This window comes from Asterias rubens, chromosome 22 (assembly GCF_902459465.1).
Source record: "Asterias rubens chromosome 22, eAstRub1.3, whole genome shotgun sequence".
Lineage (NCBI taxonomy): Eukaryota > Metazoa > Echinodermata > Asteroidea > Forcipulatida > Asteriidae > Asterias > Asterias rubens.
Genome location: NC_047083.1, coordinates 9,437,200 through 9,456,715, shown reverse-complemented (window position 1 = coordinate 9,456,715; position 19,516 = coordinate 9,437,200). Strand labels below are relative to the sequence as shown.

At 39.6% G+C, this 19,516-nt stretch overlaps 1 protein-coding gene across 1 annotated transcript in view; it reads left to right on the top strand.

Moving 5' to 3' along the window:
* LOC117305141 (low-density lipoprotein receptor-related protein 4-like) overlaps positions 1-19,516 on the top strand; it is a 51,792-nt gene that overhangs the window by 27,157 nt on the left and 5,119 nt on the right. The window contains exons 11-31 of the mRNA XM_033789922.1: positions 110-241; positions 790-1,020; positions 2,812-2,968; positions 3,395-3,612; positions 4,123-4,299; positions 4,995-5,117; positions 5,758-5,966; positions 7,104-7,291; positions 7,489-7,690; positions 8,471-8,660; positions 9,242-9,373; positions 9,525-9,662; positions 10,717-10,975; positions 11,640-11,808; positions 12,369-12,594; positions 14,447-14,575; positions 14,990-15,170; positions 15,845-16,063; positions 16,622-16,865; positions 18,007-18,148; positions 18,859-18,978. Of these exons, the coding sequence (XP_033645813.1) occupies positions 110-241; positions 790-1,020; positions 2,812-2,968; positions 3,395-3,612; positions 4,123-4,299; positions 4,995-5,117; positions 5,758-5,966; positions 7,104-7,291; positions 7,489-7,690; positions 8,471-8,660; positions 9,242-9,373; positions 9,525-9,662; positions 10,717-10,975; positions 11,640-11,808; positions 12,369-12,594; positions 14,447-14,575; positions 14,990-15,170; positions 15,845-16,063; positions 16,622-16,865; positions 18,007-18,148; positions 18,859-18,978 (3,786 nt within the window). The remainder of the gene's footprint in view (positions 1-109; positions 242-789; positions 1,021-2,811; positions 2,969-3,394; positions 3,613-4,122; positions 4,300-4,994; positions 5,118-5,757; positions 5,967-7,103; positions 7,292-7,488; positions 7,691-8,470; positions 8,661-9,241; positions 9,374-9,524; positions 9,663-10,716; positions 10,976-11,639; positions 11,809-12,368; positions 12,595-14,446; positions 14,576-14,989; positions 15,171-15,844; positions 16,064-16,621; positions 16,866-18,006; positions 18,149-18,858; positions 18,979-19,516) is intronic.

The following is a 19,516-nucleotide window of genomic DNA, read 5'->3' as shown; positions in this document are numbered from 1 at the left end:
ATTGCAGATTGCTTTGCGCTCCAGTTTTTTAGCCTATCTCATCCTTGAAATTCAAAATTTTCGCATTTTCTTGAAAACACTGCGTTGTTTGTTTTCATTTTGTTTTTAGATGTGAATGAATGCGAAGAAGCAGATGAGGGTATTTGTAGTCAGGTTTGCGTCAACACCGTAGGGTCGTACGAATGTTCATGTATCGCTGGATACGAACTCCGGCTGGACGGCACAACCTGTAAGGCACAAGGTATGTCTCAAAATCATTATTCAGGCCTGATACTTCTCGGAGGCAACTAAGGCGATTGCCTCTGTTGCCCGTGGTCATTGCCTTGGTGCCCTTGAAATGCTCCAGTAGAAATTTACAATCCCCTCATAGGGTGCCTTTTACCAAGGAGAAAATGCCTCGGTGCCCTTGCCCTTTCAAAAATGAAGCATACAGGCCTGATTTTTTTTATCGTTCAGTCTACATCCGGTATGGCCAACGAGCCTTCACAGTCGGCGCACCTACATAATGGAACAATCTCCCCCTTTACATCTGTCAGGCTTCATCTCTTGAATCCTTCATGGTCATTTTTTTTTAATGTTAAGCTACGTTATTATAATTTGTGTTTATTCGTAGTTACTGTACAGCGCTTTGTAATATTTGTAAAAGTCGCTTTATAAAACATTATTTATTATTATTATTATTATTATTATTATTATTATTAAATAAAAAGTATTAAGGTACAGTATGTCTAGTTATTGTTGCTCTTACTCCTCTCACTAACAAAAAAACTCCCCAACTTGACATTGAAGGTCCGGAACCCTACCTCCTATTTGCCAATCGCATTGATATCCGTCGACTGGAACCAAGCAACTTCCACTACACTCCAATCTTAAGGGATTTAGAGAACGCCATCGCGCTGGATTACCTGATTGGAGAGGAGCTGGTCTTCTGGTCTGATGTTACGCTAGATAGTATCAAGAGGGTCTATCTCAACGGGACGGGGGTACGAAGCGTGATTACGACGGGGCTCGAAAGTCCAGGTGAGATGAGAATTTAATAAGTGTTTCACACGGTCCAGTTTCAAAGTCCTAGGGTGCTTTCCACTCACACGACCGTTTTCACTACTTACAAGATGTATTCGATCTAATTTGATACTTTGTCATGGCGCCAGGAGTGTCATAATGACAAGCATGGTATATATTGCATTCTGTGTCATGGCGCCAGGAGTGTCATAATGACAAGCATGGTATATATTGCATTCTGTTTTACCCACAGGCTTCGTGTGGGTGATACCCTTACTTAACATACCTTCCCTTTAAAGGCGCTGGACACGTTTGGTATTAATTGTCAAGGACAAGTGGAAGTGTCGTGGCCGAGCGGTTAAGAGCACCGAATTCAAACTCTGGTGTTTCTGATCAGCAGAGTGTGGGTTCGAATCCCCAGCCGTGACACTGTGTCCTTGAGCAAGACACTTAACCATTGCTTCGTCCTTCGGATGGGACGTAAAGCCGTTGGTCCCATGTGTTGTGTAACGCATGTAAAAGAACCCAGTGCACTTATCGAAAAGAGAAGGGGTTCGCCCCGGTGTTCCTGGTTGTGGCTGCTTAATGCACCGTAGCACCTTGTAAACCCTTATAAGGTGCTAAATAATTGGGTCTCAGAATTCATCACTGCAATAACCTATCTTTCTGAAAGTTTGTATATACTCAGCGCCTTGAGTACCTTGTTTGGTAGATACGTGCGCTATATAAGACTTCAATATTATTATTATTAAGTTACTGTAAATCTCAAGCATTTCCAACATATGCATGAAATAAAGAATCTGTGAAGATTGGGACTCAATTGGTCATTGAAGTTTCAAAAACTACATTACTTCAGAGGCCCCTTTCTCAAAATATTGCTATCTATAAACAGCTCCCCATCGCTCCTTACCAAGTAAGTTTTGATGCTAACAATTGTTTTGAGTAATTACCAATTGTGTCCAGTGCCTTTAAAGGGAAGGGATACATGTCTGGTAATCACGTTTAAATTAATTGGCAATAAAAACCATACTGGTCTCTGACAATTACCAATAGTGTCCAGTGCCTTTAAAGGAACATTACAAAATTGGGAAGAAAAAAACTTGTCTAAGATCACAGATTTTCATAGGAAACATTCCTTGAAATATTTTTGTGTGAATGTCAATATTTGATGAGAGATAAATAAGACTAATTTCTAGTTAATTGTCATTGAGCATTTTATTAATTTTTTCTTGAATTGATGCCATGCAAAATGTGCATTTTCCCGTGACCCAGACGGCCAATTGATCTCAAACTTCTACAGGTTGATGTATGTTGTGGATAACATTAATTGCTTACACTGCCAGCAACTGTTTTGTTATAAAAAAAAACAATTTTGTAATGTTCCTTTAAAGGCAATGGACACTATTGGTAATTACTCAAAATAATTATTACCATAAAACCTTTCTTGGTGACGAGTAATGGGAGAGGTTGATGGTATAAAACATTGTGAGAAACAGCTCCCTCTGAAGTGCCATAGTTTTCGAGAAAGAAGTAGTTTTCCACGAATTTGCTTCTGAGACCTCAAGTTTAGAATTTGAGGTCTTGAAATCAACCATCTAAACGCACACAACTTTGTGTGACAAGGGTGTGTTCTTCTTTCGTTATTATCTCGCAATTTTGATGACCGATTGAGCTCAAATTGTCATAGGTTAGTTATTTATGCATATGTTGAGATACATGTACACCAACTGTGAAGGCTATTCTTTGACAATTACCAATAGTGTCCACTGCCTTTAACTGAGCCTTGATTGTTTGCTATATTACTCCCAGGTGGTATTGCTGTTGATTGGATCGGAAGGAAGTTATACTGGACCGATTCCGGGACATCCAGAATTGAAGTCAGCAATCTAGATGGATCCCAACGCTCTGTGCTGATCTGGGAAGATATGGAGAAGCCAAGGGCGTTTGCTGTGCATCCAGAACAAGGGTATGTCGGAGCTGTGTATATAAAAAAAACATCATATAAACCCTTCCATTCACCATTTATTTTAGTGATCATCTGTTTACTTGTTTCCCATTCTAAAAACTGTGTTGTTGTGCGATCTTTATTTTTTGTTTTACAAGTATTTTTCTGATGGGATTTATACCAATAGCTAGCGACCGGTCGACGCATGGATGTTTACTTTGAAGCATTTGTAGTGGACATTTTTACCAATGATTACATTGCAAAAAAAATTGTGCTTACCGATCGGAGTAACCAGCCAAAATTACTATAACGTACAAAGCACTTGGTTTCCTGCTTTTAATTGGTAAGCAGGAGTGCACCCCCATTAATAAGGACGCAAATCTTTGCCGAATGATGATGAATAAAAGCTGTTGTCATGACACCCAATAAATCAAATCTTTCACTCAGGTTGATGTTTTGGACAGACTGGGGAAGCACCCCGAAGATCGAGTCAGCCGGGATGGACGGTAGCTCTCGCCGGATCATCGCTAACACCAACCTCTTCTGGCCGAACGGACTGACCATTGACTACACTACGCAGAAGGTCTACTGGGTTGACGCTAAACATCATGTCATTGAGAGCGCAAACTTGAACGGGTCACAAAGGAAAGCTATCATCAATCAAGGTATGATGAATATTCCCCCATGCAACCCCCAAAGGCAACTAGATGGTGCAACCCTGTTTGAAATTGATCACTTGTGTGATCAGAGTTGGAATCTTCTATTCTGCTCAAAGGGGGGGGGGAGGGGGTTAATAATGAATATTATTTGCACTTAAGCTCTTACATTGCCAACCTGGGGTTACCTTGCCCCCAGGAAGTTAGACCTGATTTTAAAAATGTATTCTCATAAATGTATCTTACAGTTAGCATTATAGGTAGCAATCACACAGTATAATACTATAGGTAAATAAAGTTACACTTAAACACTACAAAATAAATAAACAGAAGAAATCAGAGCATTTTAACGCCGCCTAGTGTTAAGGGCGAGCCCTGGATGGTTATAGTCTGTGATGGTCTCTGTGAAGATAAGGACGTCCTATACCTTAACGCATGATAACGTGGAAATCTAGTCGTAGCCATAGCCGCAGCCGCCTATTCGAACATGTCCTTACTTTTCATTTAATAAACCTTTAGGTCTGCCTCACCCTTTTGCCATCACGCTGTTCGAGGACTCCATCTACTGGACGGACTGGCACACAAAGAGCATCAACAGCGCCAACAAATTCACCGGCACCGGAATCGAGATGATCCAGAGCCAGTTGCACTTCCCGATGGATATCCACTCGTTCCACCCCCAGCGGCAACCAGATGGTATGTCCCAATCTTGTTTTTGACCAATCAGGTGATTGGATTTGGAATCTTCTATTCTGCTTAAGGAGAATTTTTGTTAATATTTTTGACATCTGCGCTCCCCTATGGATATCCACTCGTTCCACCCCCAAAGGCAACCAGATGGTATGTCCCAATGTTGTAACAAACCATCGTGTGATTTGAATTGGAATCTTCTATTGTGTTCAAGGGGAGGCTTTTTTTTTTTATAATGCAATTTTGACAACTGCACTTCCCTATGGATATCCACTCGTTCCACCCCAAAGGCAACCAGATGGTATGTTCAAATGTTTTAATTGACCAATCGTGTGATTGATTGGATTTAGAATATTCTGTTCTGCTCAAGGGAACGTTTTTTGCTGCTTAATCAAATATTTTTGCCTTTTTCTTAGATTCTTATTCCAAATGTTCACATTTTGAATGGTATGTCCAAATGTTGTAATTGACCACTCATGTGACCTGAATTCAAATCTTCTCTTCCACTTCAAGGGGAAGCTTTTGCTGCTTTAAAAAAAAAATCTTTTTAAAAGATATTAATGTCAACATTCTGTAAGTGAAAATTACCATTTTATTTGCTGCCGCCAGCATTCCAAAGTCTCACATTCCCTAGAATCACAATTCACAACTCGGATGTCAATGTTTGATTTCCTGTTTTTCCCTCCTTCTTTGATATTCAGTCATCAACAAGTGTGGTGATAACAATGGAGGCTGCAGTCATCTGTGTCTGCCCAACCTGGTCAGCTACAGCTGTGCCTGCCCCACAGGCTTTAAGCTTTATAATGACTCTACGTGTGCTGAAGGTAGGCCAATATAAAGGGCATTAGCTTTTGGATAGGGCCAATATAAAGGGCAATAGCTTAAAGGCACTAGACACTATTGGTTATTACTCGGTCACCTTTGCCTGCCCAACCTGGTCAGCTACAGCTGTGTCTGCCCCACAGGCTTTAAGCTTTATAATGACTCCACGTGTGCTGAAGGTAGGCCAATATAAAGGGCATTAGCTTTTGGATAGGGCCAATATAAAGGGCAATAGCTTAAAGGCACTAGACACTATTGGTTATTACTCGGTCACCTTTGCCTGCCCAACCTGGTCAGCTACAGCTGTGTCTGCCCCACAGGCTTTAAGCTTTATAATGACTCCACGTGTGCTGAAGGTAGGCCAATATAAAGGGCATTAGCTACATGTAGGGTAGGGCATATACAAAGGTCTCTAGCTTGGGTAGGGTAGTTACCAAAAGGCATTAGTTGGCGTAGCGAGTTTCTTGAAGGCACTGGACACGTTTGGTAATTGTCAAAGACCAGTCTTCTCATTTGGGGGTGGGGGGGGATTCAAACCCACGACCTTTGCAATTCTAGAGCAGTGTCTTAACAACTAATGTTGACTGATAATAGATAAACCTTGAAATTAACCTTGAACTCCTGCAATATTCCACCCTCCAGAAATCAACACTTTCCTGTTGTTTGCCGGAAGCGATTACATCCGTCGAGTCTCCTTCGATACGGATGACTTCACTGATGTCGTCATTCCTCTGGAGAATCTTAACAGCGCCGTCGCTCTGGACTGGGACGACCAGGAGGAGTTGATCTTCTGGACCGACGTCGTTGACGACACAATAAACAGAGCCAAATGGGACGGCTCTGAACAAGAGGTGAGACTTCTGTCTGTTAATTTTTAAATTCTTAAATGTTTTTTGCCCTATATTATATGGATCTGTAAGATCTTGCTGCTGAAGCCTGTAATGAAAAGCAGGTTGATTTGTCCGTGAAAACAGCTGTGTGGTCCCTGCTGTCAATATTTGTTGGGGTTGCTTGTCCTTTTATACGCAACCTTGGCCTTGATAGCTCTGCTTAAAGGCACTGGACGTGAAGTAACATAGTTTTTGAGAAAGAAGTAATTTCTCACTCGAGCCTGAAGCCTGAATAGGCATGACAAAGGGTAGGTTTTTTTTTTGTGTGTTGTCCCGCGAAGGAATGCGTCGGATTTTGGGCGTGCCCGTGACATAATTTATCCATGCTCCCTAAATAAAAAAATAAATAAACAATTATTCTCCCCCCCTTCCACCTTATTTACATATAAGTAATAAATATTCTATTTGTGATTAAACTGCTGTCCAATGGAGTTACTGGATGTGACAGGTGAGTTTTGTGTGACAAGAAAAATGTGTTTGATTTTTTTATTTTGCTGTGAATTGTTCATGCACTGTGCTTGGAGATTTTTCGCACAGGACTAAACACATTTTATGAAAAACTATGTTTTTTTATTGACTCTTTTTGTTATGCTTTTTTTTATTGTGTGTTATTTTTGGGGGTGTTATTTTTTATCATATAAATTTTAGCATATTCTTTGTAAATGTTTGAGGTATCGTCAAGAATCTGGAGGGATTATGTCAACGCAGAAACAATAGTCTGTAATAGAAATACACAATCTGAGAGACGTTACTGTCAGTTAATTGTTCTCAGATTCAACTTTTTAATATCTTTTTTTATAACTGCTTCAAAGTGAGATGATTCTCAAAACGCTTAAAGCCCGGTTCATACTTCCTGCGAATGCGTATGTGATGTGGATTTGACGTCACAACTCTTTTTCCTTGTAAATTCACAAAAGAGTCAAGCACAAGTCAATCCCTGTGAATTATGAGTTGAAAATTTGTGACTTTGTGAACTGGGCTTTATACTATAGTAAGCTGGTGTACTTCTAACAAGGTACATTTCCCATTGCCATTCGTTTTTAGAGTGGTTATCAAATATTGGATAAGATCAATGTTATTCCATTTTGTACTCGATAGTTAATCATTGATGTAAGCTTGGAGAGTCCGGCTGGCTTAGCCGTGGACTGGGTGACTAAGAAACTCTACTGGACTGAAGCCGGAATGGATAGAATTGAGATAGCAAACTATGATGGAAGCGATCGAAGTATATTACTCTGGGAAGACCTGGACAGGCCTAGGGACATCTTAGTAGACCCAATATCAAGGTTGGTCGCAAATATTTCTGTTTTATCCCCCCTTTTATCAAAAAGGCCCACCCTACCATTCCTAGGCGAGCTAGTTTAAAAAAATAATTGTAACTGTATATTATGTATTTGGTTCTTTAATAAACAACTCTTTGTTTCAAATCAACCAAAGTTGAGATTTTCCTAATTTTCAAAATTTCAAAATGTGTATTTTAAAGGTATATGTTTTGGACGGACTGGGGCTCAAATCCAAAGATAGAACGTGCCGGGATGGACGGGTCAAGTCGTGTGGCCATAGTTTATCAAGACCTTGTGTGGCCAAACGGCCTCGCCCTCGACTATGAACTACGAAGACTGTACTGGACCGACGCTGGCGCCAAGAAAATTGAGTTTGCAAACATAGATGGCAGTGGGCGACAGGTGAGGATTGTTGCTCCCTATTTTCCCTATGCTCCCAAAGCACACAGTATATTTCCCTGCAATGTATGTGGAGCTTCATTTGCAAAACTATGAGACCTACTCCTTTTGCATAGCACTGTGTTATGGTTTACAGGGTGCTGTGGCGCAGTATGCGGCCAATCAAACCAGGAACACCGGGGCGACCCCCTCCTATTTTCTATAAGTGCACTGGGTTCTTTACATGCGTTACACAACACACAGGACCAACGGCTTTACGTCTTATACGAAGGACAAAGCAACGGTTGAGTGTCTTGCTTTAGGACACAGATGTCACGTCAAACCGGGACTCGAACCCACACTCTGCTGGTCAGAAACACCAGAGCTTGAGTCCAGTGTGCTAAACCACTCAACCACAACACACAATGACAAGACTGGGACTCAAACCTACACTCTGCTGGTCAGAAACACCAGAGCTTGAGTCCAGTGTGCTAAACCGCTCAGCCACAACACACAATGACAAGACTGGGACTCGAACCCACACTCTGCTGATCAGAAACACCAGAGCTTGAGTCCGGTGTGCTTGACCACTCGACCACACCACACAATGACAAGACTGGGACTCGAACCCACACTCTGCTGGTCAGAAACACCAGAGCTTGAGTCCAGTGTGCTTGACCACTCGACCACAATTCATCATGCCAAACCCAGACTCTGCTGATCAGAAACACTAGAGCTTGAGTCCGTGCTCTTATAATACGCTCCTAACTTTAATTTTCTTTACTCTACTTTTTTTCTCACCAGACCCTAATTGACGAACAGATCCCCCACCCCTTTGGTCTGACAGTCTTCCAGGATCGGATTTACTGGACGGACTGGCAGTCATTGTCTATCGAGAGCGCGGACAAACTGACCGGTGAATCTCGGTCCACGATGACCGATGGTCTTGAAGACTTGATGGATATACACGTCTATAGTAGACACAGGCAGAGAGGTAAGGGAGCATTTATATTTTGGTTTATTTAATTTTTACTTTATTTTATTTTGGTTTATTTAATTTAATTTTACTTTTTCTTTTTTTTTTTTTTTTTTTTTTTTCCTTTTTTATTGATAACCAGCATCTTTATACGAAAAGCTTTCTACAGTGTTTGAACATATATGTTTTTTAACAAGCACTCAGAAGAGCATATTTTGTGTTATTGGTTCTTTTTTGGTATTCAACAGAATTGTATTAGCAGACTTGAAAAGGGCAACATTTGAACATTAAACCATGACTTTTTTAATTGGGCCCAATTTCGTAAAGCTGCTAAGCACACACATTTCTTAGCAAGAAATTTATTCATTTTATAAAACAGGATTACAAACCAAATATCCATTTGTTGCATATAGCTCATGTTCGTGGTGTTCAGCTGTTGTTTGATTATCCTGAAAATCACATGAAAGATTGGTTGGTAATTCCAGGCAAAAATTTCATGCTAAGCAAATTGTTGTACTTAGCAGCTCTATGAAATTGGGCCATAAGGGCTAGTGTTAAACTCAAGCCCTGAAGACCTGTAACATCTTTGCTTTTTACAGTGAGCTCTCCGTGCCTTATGAACAACGGAGGCTGTAGTCACATTTGTCTGATGTCTCCCAACCCCCGAGGGTACACCTGCGCCTGTACAGTCGGTATTACCCTCAAGTTTGACGGACACACTTGTGAAACAGGTAAGGCCTAAGCCAAGTTTGAGCTACAAGTATCATGACTGGGTTTCGAATCAACACTCTGCCGCTGACAACACTGGAGCTTTGGTCCAGTGCACTAGACCACTCGTCTTGACACGCCAGTGTAACTGGTTCTTTTTTTATATTTTTCCAGGCATGAATGAGTTTCTGATGGTAGCTCGTCGTACCGACCTTCGTCAGATCTCTCTTGATGTCCCATACTACGCCGATGTCCAGATCCTACCCGATAACATCCAAAAGGCAATCGCAGTGGACGTTGATGTCATAGAAAGTGAGTCTCTACCATTTGTTTGCTTTATGCTTTCTTTAACTTTCAAAGGCACTGGACACTATTGGAAATTACTCAGAATAATTGTTAGCATCAAAACTTACTTGGTTACGATCAATAATAATAATAATACAAAACATTTATAGGGCGCTATACAAAGAACAGAGCGCCTAACATTAACAAAGGGAGGGCAACGCAAGAACAAAAACAAAACCAGACCAACGACAGGCTAATAGAGAAACAAATAGAGGAGCAAATTAGGATGGTTCTGGAAATAAAAATGTCTTGAGGAGGCGTTTAAATGGAGAGCTGTTGGTAGTATAAAACATGGTGAGAATCGGCTCCATGGTAGGACTAGTAAAATAAATTGAATCGCTTCTCCTCAAGGAACCCAAGTCTCCTTGGGAGACAGGTCTTTTTCTTCAGCTGCACCACGCATCTGGAACTCTCTACCACTTAATCTTAGATATTGTCTTAGTACCACAACATTCAAGTCTCTTCTCAAAACTTATGTTATGTCACAGGTTTTCAAGGAATAATTTTGTTGTGTCTGTTTTTCTTTCGTTTTTGTTTTACTGCTCCTTGAACACCCAACTTTGCTTGTATAAACATTTTAACTTAGTTATCTTTGAACATTTGCTGTCTTGCATTTCTTGTATAATTGTTTTGCTTGGGGTATTTTTTGTATATCTTCATATTTTTAAAAAGTCTTTGCTATTGTGCAGTGCTCACTGTTTAATATTAAACTTGATTATTGGGGTTAAACAAAGAATTGACTAGAGTGGGATTCGAACCAAACAACCTCTGGATTAACGTGCCGGCACTCTACCAACTGAGCTATCTAGCCCCATATTTGTGGTCTCCCTATTTGTCAATATCTTTGTTCGGGGGTGCGTCAGAAGCCATACAACCATAACTTCCATGAAGCCAGATATCACACACAAATATAATACTTGCAAGTGCTTTTGGATTAAACATTTACTGTAAAGCGCTTCAATTCTTTGGAGAGGAGCTATAAAGATACAGAATAATAAAAATAATTTCCTGATGTATCCAGAAAAAATCTACTGGGCCGGGATCACGGAGAAGACAATCAGCCGTTCGAACCTCGACGGTAGCAACTCCGAAGTCATCATCGACTCCAACCTCGTCGTTACGGATGGACTCCGTGTCGATTCCGTCGGCAGGAAGATCTACTGGACAGATACCGGGAAGAGATGGATCGAGGCGAGCGACCTTGACGGGGAGAATAGGAAAGTCCTGATCTGGGAGAATATTGATAAGCCGAGGGCATTGGCGCTCGACCATCAAGATGGGTAAGAAATTTCATTATTTATAGGGATTTTATATCTCTGTTTTTAACCGGAAATCCGTGCTCCCCCCCCCCAAAAAAAAAAAAAAAAAAAATATATTAATAAGTTGTTCAGAATAAAACAATCCAAGAATTATATAAACCCATCCCTAAACGAGAAAATAGAATTAGCTTGACGCTTCAACCCTAGCAGAGTCTTTCTCGCTAACACACACACACACAAAAATCAAAACGAGAAAATAGAATTAGCTTGACGCTTCAACCCTAGCAGTCTTTCTCGCTAACACACACACACACAAAAATCAATCAATTAATCAATTAAAAAATAAGTTAATCAATAAAACAATAATTAAATTAAACATTATTATTACTATGTATTTAAAATTATTCTTAAGATCAATCCGGCGTATTACAGCCTACCCGTCATTATTATTCTAAAAATAATAATAATTAAATTTAACGAATCCAACCGTATGTGGTTGCTAATAAAATGTACCTTACTTACTTACAGATATTTATATTGCGTCATGTCCACAAAAATTATCAATCGCACATTACATTAAGAAGTACTAAAAACATTTGATAAAAAGTGCTGACAAAGAAATAATGTTATAATTACGGTGAGGAAGATTTTAGTTAAATTGGCAAACGTCGTCTGGTTTTGTCAGGTACATGTACTGGACTGACTGGGGTGAGGTGCCGCTGATCGCCAGGGCCTGGACGGACGGTCAGAACAGCGAGGTCCTGATTGATCGAGACATCACGTGGCCGAACGGACTGACCATCGACTACGAGGAACGCACATTGTTCTGGTGTGATGGCAGCTTGAATCATCAGGTAAACAAAAACAATAAATGTATTGTTTGATATTATTTGAGACAGGCATGCTCTTCCCCGGTTCTGTGTTTCATAAAATAGAAGTCTGCCATTACGAACAAACTCGGCTTAGAAAATCACTCTGCTTGAAAACAAAATCTTTTTTGGATGGTTATAGACAAAACAGATCCCACTATAGAAATATTTTTTATTAAAAAAATAAAGGTTCAGTAGTCGAATTCACAAAACGCTAGTATTAATTCATCTCGAGTTAGGACGAGTAATAACTTAGGATGGGTTCACTGCGTCCTAATATCTATGGATACGAACTTAAATTGTCATAAGTTCTAAGATGAATTCTCAGTTGGGAAGAGTTTGGTAAAATTGACATTAGGATGCTTAAAGTCTGGCTCCGCAGAAGTTTACACATACAAAAGCATTACACAGTCCGATCACAGACACAAGTTCCGCTCCAGTTTTTCTGCCTTCAAACCCAAACCATTTATTAACTATCCTAAAAATATCATTGCAAAGTATTATACATTCACCAGAACCCTCCCTTTTTAATTTTTTTCCTTCAGCTCATTGCGTCTTCAAATTTAGACGGCACAAACCGACAGACCCTCGTTACCAAGGACGTTATCCATCCCTACGGCTTGACGCAAGCGGGAGACTATATCTTCTGGACTGATTGGCAGGTGGATTCGATTCGCCGAGCCGACAAACGCACCGGGAACAACGTGATTAGTATCCGGGAAAACCTGCCTGACTTGATGGATATCATTGCCGTGGATATTAATAAGAGAGGTAAGACAAAATGAGACTGAGGCGTTACTAATAAAAATAATACTAATAATAATAATAATAATAATAATATGGATTTATAATGCGCACTTCTCCAAGAAATCAATCAGGCACCTGCCCAGAATACACCAAGTGAAAACGAAGGCTATAAAATACTTGTATGCAATATGCTGTAGAAATTTGGGCCTGGATGTCTTCGCAAATTTCTATGTTTTTATTTAATTTTTGATGGTAGCTTCTTCATTTGTTATCAGTTACAATTTTGTTTTCAAGATCATGCGTAAAAACTGTTTTAAAACTTATGCCTTTATAATATATTTCTGTTTTTATGATGTTAAGGGTCTATGTAATTTTAAATGTATGATATGGTTTTTACTTCTTTTTAATGTCCGTTTTTCACTCATTGTAATTGAATCATCATCATCATTTTTCATGTGTTAATTGTTTTGTTGTATTGTTGTAGGCGCCAAGGGCACTTTGTTGGTGCATAGTTTGCGTAAAAAGTTGCTGTTATTATGATTATGCAACTAAATTGATTATTTACTTACTGATTTTTTGTTTAATGTATGCTTTCCTGTATTCAATTCAAGAACAAATTATTGTACAGGCGCGAGATCTTTTCTTCCATGGTAAAAAAAACCGCCCCTGATTAGCCCACCTGGTTTTCACTGCCCACTATTGAAGCATTATGATTAATAACTTACTGAGCCATCTTCCTGGGCCCAATTTCATAGAGCTGCTTAAGCAAAAATATTTGCTTAAGCAAAAAAATCCTTGCTAAGTAAAACCAGACTACAAGCCAAGACTCCACTCAATTGTTATGTTAAGTAAACAACAGCTAAATACCAGTCAAAAGTAATGTATATGGAATGAAATTTCGGCCAGTAACTTGTGTAAAATAAGCAAGCTATTTCCGTGCTTAAGCAATTTTTTTGCTTAAGCAGCTCTATGAAATTGGCCCCTGACCACAACTGTACTTCCAGTGGAGGATAATGGTTTATTGTTAAAGGACTTATGATCTCTGCTTAAGGTTGTGTCTATTGTTTGGTTCAAAGAGAGGAGCCATGGTTGTGGACTTGATTACAATATGGCCCAAAAGGGAACAGCTTGAAGAATGGCCCAAAAGGGAACAGCTTGAAGAATGGCCCAAAAGGGAACAGCTTGAAGAATGACCCAAAAGGGAACAGCTTGAAGAATGGCCCAAAAGGGAACAGCTTGAAGAATGGCCCAAAAGGGAACAGCTTGAAGAATGGCCCAAAAGGGAACAGCTTGAAGAATGGCCCAAAAGGGGACAGCTTGAAGAATGGCCCAAAAGGGGACAGCTTGAAGAATGGCCCAAAAGGGGACAGCTTGAAGAATGGCCCAAAAGGGGACAGCTTGAAGAATGGCCCAAAAGGGGACAGCTTGAAGAATGGCCCAAAAGGGGACAGCTTGAAGAATGGCCCAAAAGGGGACAGCTTGAAGAATGGCCCAAAAGGGAACAGCTTGAAGAATGGCCCAAAAGGGAACAGCTTGAAGAATGGCCCAAAAGGGAACAGCTTGAAGAATGGCCCAAAAGGGAACAGCTTGAAGAATGGCCCAAAAGGGAACAGCTTGAAGAATGGCCCAAAAGGGAACAGCTTGAAGAATGGCCCAAAAGGGAACAGCTTGAAGAATGGCCCAAAAGGGAACAGCTTGAAGAATGGCCCAAAAGGGAACAGCTTGAAGCTGGGCCAGTACATATAATTGCTCACCTGGTTTTAAGACATCAGGTGGGATACAAGGGGGCGGTTTTTTTACATGGGAGAAAAAATTTAACGCCTAAATTATTGTTGTTTCGGTGTAATTATTATTCATCTGTTTGTATTTGTAAAAGGTGTGAATCGGTGTGGTGACGATAACGGGGGCTGCAGCCACCTCTGTTTGCCAAACCCAATGGGGTATTCATGCGCCTGCCCAACTGGAATCAACTTAAAGCCTGATCACGTCACTTGTGTCTCCAATGGTATGTCCTTACCCCTTACGCCTTGTGAAAGTAGAGCCTAAAGAATGCTTAGTAACACCTTCATGAAGACTTTATTAATGCACTGTACATTATTTTATGAAACCCGCTGTTTTTTTGTTTTTTGTCATCTTTTCACTTTTGTTTTCACTTTTTTGACACAAAAATCAAAATCATTTTGTTATTTCAAATATATTTTGAATTTATTAAAGTGCACAAAATTATTTCTTAAGTATGAGTGACTCCAAGAGATTGAAATAAATGTTTTGAGCAAACAAAATTATTTTGTTCCATCCAAATATTTTTTACGTTCTATCTAAATATTCCTTCAATCTCTTTCGATCAGTTACTCCCATAGAGTCATGCCGATTGAGCTGATGACTCCCTATTACTGTATTTTAATTTCTCCCCACTCAGTTCCATCAACGTTCTTACTATTTGCAACAAGTAAAAATCTGCGCCGTATCTCCATGGATACGGATGAACACATTGACGTCATTTTGCCTATCCGTGAGGACATCGAGAACGCAGTGGCTCTAGATTTTGACAGTGTGGAGCAACGCATCTACTATACCGATGTCTTCTTAAACGTCATCAGGTACTTAAGCCAATCTCACTCATAAATATCTTTGCTGTGAACTTTATCACGTCTATGGAATGCTATCTCCAATGATTTAAGTACAGCGCTTTTGATTGTGTTACTTTTCTATGTACCGATATTCATATTGAGCTATTTTCCCCAAAGAGTATGAAATAAACTGTATGTTGAATGTCTGTGTTTTTGCCAGGAGGTTTAAGGGAATTGCAAGTCCTTTAAAGCATTGTGAAAGAGAAAAAAAAAATCCTTGATTTTCAGCCCAAACCTACACTTCAAAGGGCCTCATTTGTGGTTGAAACTACGGCAGTAGTTACTTCATCACCAAACTGCCATATTATTGTAGTAGTTATTTGTATGATTTATATCCGTTGCATTGTTGATTACAGTATTATAATGCTTTGAATTCTATTTTGCTTATTTCTACTGGTGCACTTTTTCTTAAACTGTTTCTGTGTAATTTTCTTATGGCATTTTTACTGTTATGCGCCCACAAACAGGCTTGTCCTGGAGAGAGCACAATATAAAGTAAATAACCTTTTTTTTTTGCCGTCATATATTAGTTCTAGCTACCTGCCGTACTATGGTACACACCTATGTACTTATTTGCCGTACTATAATAGTTATCTGCCGTTCTACATAAAGTAGTTAATTCATTTCTTTTTCAACTCTTATAGGAGAGTGGACTATGATGGAAGCAATAGTGAAACGATCGTCTCAACGAGTCTCGGAACTACAGAAGGTCTGGCAGTTGACTGGATCGGACGGAACTTGTACTGGACGGATACCGGTCGGAATAAGATCGAGGTGTCGCGACTAGACGGGTCATCTCGTAAGGTCATCATCGATACCAATTTGGACGAGCCGAGAGCCATTGTTGTGTACCCAAGAAAAGGGTAAGTAGAGTCGACTGCTTTGAAACAAAGGTATCAACAAAATAGGAAGATCGCCAACATAAGGGATAGATAGCTCACTTGGTAGTAAGGGGAAAAGGAGTCATGGCCAACGGTTATGACCACCGGATTCAAGCTCTGGTGTTTCTGATCAGCAGAGGGTGGGTTCGAGTCCCGGTCGTGACACTTTTGTCCTTAATCAGGACACTTAACCATGATGGCTTCCTAAAGTATGGGAGGTAGTACTTTCTGCTCTACCAGCCAAGTTTCTGATGGATTGACGGATGATATCCATGCCTACATCTATTATGACTGTAAAGGGGGTAACCCTGTTTCAGCCCCAGGAGTAGGTGGCAACGGTCCCTGGAAAAATAGTTGATTGTAGCCCACACCTTGAAGTGGCCTTCAGTCAGGCCTTGTGTGTCTGGCGACCTTCACATAAAAACTTTGAAGAAAAAAAAACTACTTTGAAGCAAAGAAGTTTACAATATTGGGAGACTACCATCATTCAGAAAAAAATCAAACACAAATAGACCTATTATGTTTGACTTTCTTTTGTAGGTATATCTTCTGGACCGATTGGGGGACCTATCCTAAAATAGAGCGTGCCTACTTCGACGGGACGAACCGTCGCACGCTCATCAGCGAGGACCTGAAATGGCCAAACGGTCTGACGATAGACTACGAAACTAAGCGACTGTACTGGGCGGACGCTCATCTGGACAAACTAGAGACTGCCGACTTCAACGGAGAGTATCGTAGCGTGTTGACGAGGAATATGACGCATTCATACGGAGTGACGCTGGTAAGTTATCATGGTTAATAAATGTTCTGGCACTCCAGGGGTGGTCGCTGCTTTTCACATACAGGACCATCTCTTTGGAACAGCGTCCCACTCAGAAAAACAAATACTTGTTCCCAACTCAAACGCATCTCAAAACTTATCTTTTTCGGAAACCATGGCCTTCAAACGTTTGGTTGTCTTGTGTATTAGCAGAGGTCTTGTTTTTTGTGGCAGGTGTGTCTTGACAGCAATGGCGCACTAGACATGTTCAATATTATTATTTATTATATTAAATTGTGGCAGATGGAGCCCCCCCCCAAAAAAAAAAAATAATAATAATAATAATAATAATAATAAAGAAATTAAAACTAGTACATGTATTTTTTTGTGTAATTTTGATATTTAAAAACTGTTCACACTAGGAAATAGAATTTCATGTACCTTTTAACTTGACTAATATTGAATTGAGTTGAATTGCATTGAATTGAATTGATTGTATTTAATTGAATTGAACTTGTGATGCTTTTATATAATTCTGTATTGATTTGTTTGTTAATTTAGCTATCTGATTGATTTGTATGTTTGATTGATTGATTGGTTGATTGATAGATTGATTGATTGATTGATTGATTGATCAATTGATTGATTGGTTTATTTATTTTAATCTGTTTATTCACTTTGTTTAACTATAACTCATATTTTCTATCTCCTTTCATTACTGTCTTGCTAAAAACTAAAAGTATTAATTTATTCATACCCCATACACCTGTATTTATATCTCTTTTTTTTCTCTTTTTTTGTCATTATTTTTATGTATTTATTTACTAAATATATTTATTTATCTGTTGATGACTGTCTTATAGAAGAGAGATATGCCAAAGTTTGATTAGCTCTTATTCTGAATCTATTGTATAAATTTACCTATATTATTCAATTAATTATTTCTTTGTCTTATATATTTCTTTATTTAAAAAAAAATGTTAGTTTACTTGTATGTTTATGCTCTCTTCTAAAACTTGTAGATGTCCTGTGTATATTTTACTTTTAATGTTCCCATTTCCAAGTTAAGATTAGCCACTCTTTGAGGTCACAGTAATACTCAGTTTAATTTAAATTAAAATATGAAATATAATGCAGTTATTTCACTTTGTTCCTCTTGTAGTATTTAAATCGGATTTACTGGACTGATTGGCAGACGTCAACCATAGAATCCGTTGATAAGACAACGGGACAAGACAAACAATCGCTGCCAGGTTCCTTCCGAGGGATGAATATTCAGATGGTGACTCCGGCCAGACAAACAGGTACATAGGAGGGTCTCCAAGGAACAAATAATATTACTAATAATAATAATTATTATTATATGTGGCGTGTCGGTTAACAGCACCGATTTCAAACTCCGCTGTTTCTGATAAGCTTAGTGTTGGTTCGAGCCCCAGTCGTGACACCTGTGTCCTTAAAGACAGTGGACACTATTGGTAATTGTCAAAGACCAGTCTTCCCACTTGCTGTATCTCAACATATGCATAAAATAACAAACCTGTGAAAATTTGAGCTCAATTGGTCGTCGAAGTTGCGATGTAATAATGAAAGAAAAACACCCTTGTAGCACAGAGTTGTGTGCTTTCAGATGCTTGCTTTTGAGTTATAAATCTGAGGTATCGAAATCAAATTCGTGGAAAATTACTTCTTTCTCGAAAAACTACATGTACTCCACTTCAGAGGGAGCCGTTTCTCACAATGTTTTATACTATCAACCTCTCCCCATTACCCGTTACCAAGTGAGGTTTTGTGCCAATATTTATTCTGAGTAATTACCAATAGCGTCCAGTGCCTTTAAGCAAGACAACAAGCTGGTCACAACCAGCTAATTGGAAATGAGAAATGTGAAACTGTGGTATAAGAATAAATTCTGTCATAAATGCATAGAAATATTATGCTATAAAATTAAATTCGTTTTTTTGTTTTATAATAATTTGTGAGATTTTGAAACTCTGAATTCTTGACTTTCCAGGACTGAACCCTTGCGCCATCGGTAACGGAGGATGTAGCCATCTATGCCTCGCCCGCCCTCAAGGGCATGTATGCGCCTGCCCCGACGAGCAGTACAGAGACGCAAGAGAATGTTCTCTAAGTAAGTTTCCATTTACTTGTCGGAAACAGGTGTTAAGGGGACACGTTTGCCATGGATTGGGCGAGTTGGTCTTTGAAAAGCGGTTAAAATCGTTTGATTGAAAAAGCACATAGTTAGAACGATGTTTTTAAAAGTAGAGTATAATGATCCACACAACTTTTGCCTCTATTTGTGTGGTTTTCATTTTACTTTGCGTACTAGCACAGTCGGCCATTTTGTGTAGTAAAATATTCCACCCTCACCACCATACTACCCCCTCTGCCTTCTTCTCTCACCCCTTCTATTTTTAGACCACCTACAATCCTTGCCATATCTTGTTGTGCCCCCCCCCCCCCCCCTGCCCCCTTTCAATGTTGGCTGTCATTAAACGGTCTTCTGCATTGCAGTTAACATTGAGCGGGGGAACAGAGAGCGGTGGAAAGAATGTTTATTGTTGGGGGAAGTGGACAAGGAATGGTTTTATGTAACATTAGGAATGGGTGGCCCAAGCATTTTAGTCGGGATTGTAGGTCAAATGTCACATAACAGACTGTCTTTT